Source organism: Sinocyclocheilus rhinocerous, unplaced genomic scaffold (assembly GCF_001515625.1).
Source record: "Sinocyclocheilus rhinocerous isolate Xijiao unplaced genomic scaffold, SAMN03320098_v1.1 scaffold1238, whole genome shotgun sequence".
NCBI classification, from domain to species: domain Eukaryota; kingdom Metazoa; phylum Chordata; class Actinopteri; order Cypriniformes; family Cyprinidae; genus Sinocyclocheilus; species Sinocyclocheilus rhinocerous.
The window spans coordinates 237,768-242,424 of NW_015662954.1; the positions used below are offsets into that span (position 1 = coordinate 237,768).

The following is a 4,657-nucleotide window of genomic DNA, read 5'->3' on the forward strand; positions in this document are numbered from 1 at the left end:
GAGAGAGAGAGAGAAAGAGAGAGAGATGCAGAGCAGGGGGACGCGAGGAACAGTATTAAGAACCGCTGCTTTAGAACATTGATTTTGAAACTTGTGAATCCATTAGAATCGTTAGAAGACAGAATTGCGATTCATCTATGAATAGATTTTTTGCACCTCTAGTTTTCTCTTCCTCTTCTCTAAAGCAGCGCAGCATGGCCTCGCCCCCTTTGCTGCCTTTTCCCGAGGGCGGGGTTTATCTGGGTTTGTTACGTCACGAACCCGGGAAGTAACTCGTTGTAGTCCCTACCAGCCGTTTTTGTAGGCATTAAACTGGCATAATTTTAAAAGACGATATCTCCGTTTGCATTGAACTTTCAGCGTCTTAACTTTGCAGTTATTGTTTATGCACAAACAGCAACATTACACACTAACTAACGTTAAAAAATGAAATCGCAATCAACCACCCCTTTAAAAATTGTCCTGGCTCTTCCAAGCGTTAGAATGGGAGCAGGCGGGTGTTTTTGTTCAACAGTCCAAAAGTAGTCAAATAAAGCGGATTTCAGCGGATGACGTAAGACGTATGCGTCGCGCACGCGCCAGTGATTCGTGACGAACGCAGAAGCGCGATGAAAAGAGACCCCAACACAATGCTGGTCACGAATTAGAAGCACAAAATGAGGATTTGTAAAGGAAAATGTTGGAGGATTTCGATATAAGCCAAGAGGAGACTGGTTTTCCTTTGCTAAAGTAAGGAAACTTTGCTTCCTTTGATCCTGTAAACAAACGTTGGTTTTCGCGAGACTCACACGCGCATGCACTGCGCCTACGTCATCCATCGGAACGGCAATCTCTCGTGAACGCGCGTACGACAGTAAACGGAAGTTACACAAAACTGTTTATATCGTTTTAAATCTGGATATTTTTCTTACAAAAACACATCAATTCGCTACAGGAGGCCTTTATTCACCCCCCAGAGCCGTGTGAGGCACGTTTTATCATGGATGCACGTGCTTTATTTGACTACGTTTGGACTGTTGAACAAAAACACCCACCTGCTCCCATTCTAACGCTTGGAAAAGCCAGGACAATTTTTAATATTACTCTGATTGTATTCGTCTGAAAGAAGAAAGTCATATACACCTAGGATGCCTTGAGGGTGAGTAAAACATGGACTAATTTTCATTTTTGGGTGAACTAACCCTTTCAAATCTTGTTTTTTGTGTTCATCAGATGCACATGGAAGAACCCTGCTTTGATTTCCTGAGGACAAAGGAAACTTTAGGGTCAGTTATGAAGCGTCGTCTTTCAGATTGTCTTTCTATGTCTAAATATTTCTGCTACAACACAGATCTTGTTTGACTCTTTCTTCAGGTATCAAGTGTACCCATCCTGCAGAAACACCTCCGGTGTCCTTGGTTTCTCAGTTACCGTTGAGACTCAGGCCACCAAGTTCAGGCAAGATTTATGGTCAAAACTAGACATTTATCTAGTCTGTTTTCTTTGTAAATATCAATAACGTTTTCTTTTTGCGATTTACTCTCATAGCACTGACTTTGTGGAAGGAAAAATCGAAGCTTTTCTAGTCAGCTTTGGGGAGAAGATGGTTAACTTGTCAGATGAGGCTTTTCAAACTCAAGTGACAGCGCTGATCAAGTTGAAGGAGTGTGAAGACACGCAGCTCGGGGAAGAAGTGGACAGGAACTGGTTTGAAGTGGTCACGCAGCAGTATGTCTTTGACAGGCTCAATAAAGAAGTGAGAAATCAATCCATATATTCCACTTCTTTATTATTACTCATGCTTTATTTATTAACACTTTTAAATGTAGTCTAGCAAGTATCAAAATGTATATACATTTTTCATACTGTACATTATACTGTCATGCCTTAAATGACTGATTTTAGTTTTTTGTGTTTTATTTTTACTTTATTTGGATAAAAAGTATAAAATTGTCATTTATAAGTTTTATTTATTCCACATCACCAACTTTTTTTGTTAGTATTAATATTGATTTACTTATTATTTGTGCCACCAACCATTTTTTGTTAGTCTTAATATTTATTTATTTATGCCACATTATTACCAACCATTTTTGTAAGAATTTGTTTGTTTGTTTATGCTATATACCCAACCTTTTTTGTTAGGCTTAATTTTTATATGTATTTATGGCACAACACCAACCTTTTTGTTTGATAGATTTAGTTTTTATTTTATTTCTATATTTACGCCACATCACCCGCATTTTTTTATTGTTATGTATGTATATATTCATTTATTTACATATTTATGCCATGTACCCAACCTTATTTATTAGTGTTAATATTTTATTTTATTTTATAATATTTATGCCACATTGGTCATTTTTGTTAGAATTAATATATATTTTATTTTATTTCAATATATATATGCCACATTACCAATGTTTGTGTTTTAGCATTTAGTTAATTAATTAGTTAGTTATGCCATGTACCCAACCTTATTTATTAGTGTTAATATTTTATTTTATATATTTATGCCACATTGGTCATTTTTGTTAGAATTAATATACATTTTATTTTATTTCTATATGTATGCCACATTACCAATGTTTTTGTTTTAGCATTTAATTAATTAATTTGTTAGTTACTTAGTTATGCCATGTACCCAGTCTTATTTATTAGTGTTAATATTAAATTTTTATTTATTTAATGCAGTATATTTATGCAACATTACAAACATTTTTGTTAGACTTAATATTTATTTTATTTTATTTTTATATTATGCCACATCACCATTCATTCATTCATTCATGTGTTAGTTAATTTATGTATTTATGTATTTATTAATATATTCAAGTATTTATTTATGCCACTTCACCAACCTTTTTCTTAACATATGTTTATCTGTCTATCTATCTATCTATTCCTTCCTTCCTTCCTTCCTTCCTTCCTTTCTTAATTTTTGTAGTATATAAAATAGCTAATATTTTTATGGTGTGATTTTTTTATTTATTTATTTAAACAAATTAATATAGAATTGTAATGCTGGCCATTTATTGTTAGTCATCTATAACATTATCTATATCGGGTGGAATTGTAACATCGGTGCATTTCTATTCTTATACTTTATTCTGCATTATTTTAGGTTTTTTTATGTGTTTTATGTGTTGCTTTACCCAACAGATTGAAGTCCTGAAGAATGTCACCAAAGATGAACTGGTATCTTTTTTCATGGAGCACAGACACGCCAGCAGTAGAAAACTAAGTATACATGTATGTTACTTATTTGCTGAATCTATTCTCTTTTTAAAGCATCATTGAGAGGGCAGAAAATGGTAATTACAAACTAAATAAACTATTTAACTAAACTGTTAATCATGTTAGCATCTACCAAATCACTCTACTGTATGATCCGAACAGGTGGTTGGATTCGGAGAGAAAGAGAAGGAAACCCATGGAGATGATCAGTCCAGTTCATCCCCAGAGTCTCAGGATACCGAAAGGAAGACTTCCTCATACGGAGATGTGTCCGAGCTCATCTTCCTGCCTGCCTCGCCTGTCCTCGCCAAAGCCAGCAGGATAACAGACATCCGCGCGTTCACGTCTTCCCTCAACCTGCACCCCTACCACAAGATCCTCCAGTGAGACTGAAGAGCACTGAAGAGCCGGCTACTTCCAGATGAAGCTCTGCAAAAACACTCTTATCTGTCTCTGACGTTTGTAATCACACAAAAATACAAGTGGATATTGTATTCAGTCAAGTGACACATAGGAACTGTTGTTTAAGTAATCCAGTCTTCCATGTATTCCAAGTTTTTCATGTAGAGGACAAAAATCTAAATAACATATAAATGTATTAGATTATCAGGGATAATGTGCATATCATTAAAATATATACATTGAATAAATCAGATATACAGTATATATGAAAATAAGTGGTTGCTGGAAATCATTTTTTTAAGGTAAATGTGTTTTATCTTGAATTCTCATTGTGAATAAAAATTTGGAGATGTGGACACAAAGCCTTGTACCTTAGATTTGGATGATATAGTATTTAGTATGTTTTATTCAAATGTCTAATCATTAAATGTTCATTTTAATAATAAATACAAATATGCTTTCTAATTACGTTTTGTAAAGAAAGAAAACGTTTTGTATTATTTATATAGTATTAATATTTTTAATGATTATTATTACATAATGTTATATATAATATTAGTGTAGCTTTTATTTTTATATTTTCAATTTTCATATTAAAGGGGTCATATGATGCCATTTTAAAGATCATTATTTTGTGTATTTGGTGTAACAGAATATGTTGACATGCTTTAATGTTCAAAAAACACATTATTTTTCAAATACTGTACATTATTGTAGGTCCTCTATGCCCCGCCTCTCTCAAACGCTTCGTTTTCTACAAAGCCCCCTCCTTTGACAAGCGCAGCCTGCTCTGATTGGCCAGCTGACCCAGTGCATTGTGATTGGCCGAACACTGCAAGCACGTGTCGGAAATATAACGCCCCTTTACCATAATCGCGAGCTTCATCTTTCAAAGTAAGTATCAAGACAGTTAATAATGTCATTAGTTTTACCATCAGTTCAAGCCCGAAAGGGCAACAGAGTCGCGTGACAGACACAGTGATGATGCAGTACACAAGCCGCGGTTAAGACAGCTGACGTGCTATGATTTCTGACAGGC

General features: G+C 34.7%; 1 protein-coding gene across 1 annotated transcript in view; it reads left to right on the forward strand.

Moving 5' to 3' along the window:
• nrd1b (nardilysin b (N-arginine dibasic convertase)) overlaps window positions 1–3,991 on the forward strand; it is a 16,358-nt gene extending 12,367 nt beyond the window's left edge. The window contains exons 24-28 of the mRNA XM_016538735.1: window positions 1,213–1,265; window positions 1,354–1,437; window positions 1,528–1,735; window positions 3,142–3,231; window positions 3,379–3,991. Of these exons, the coding sequence (XP_016394221.1) occupies window positions 1,213–1,265; window positions 1,354–1,437; window positions 1,528–1,735; window positions 3,142–3,231; window positions 3,379–3,603 (660 nt within the window). The 3' untranslated portion in view covers window positions 3,604–3,991. The remainder of the gene's footprint in view (window positions 1–1,212; window positions 1,266–1,353; window positions 1,438–1,527; window positions 1,736–3,141; window positions 3,232–3,378) is intronic.
• Window positions 3,992–4,657: the final 666 nt, after the last annotated feature.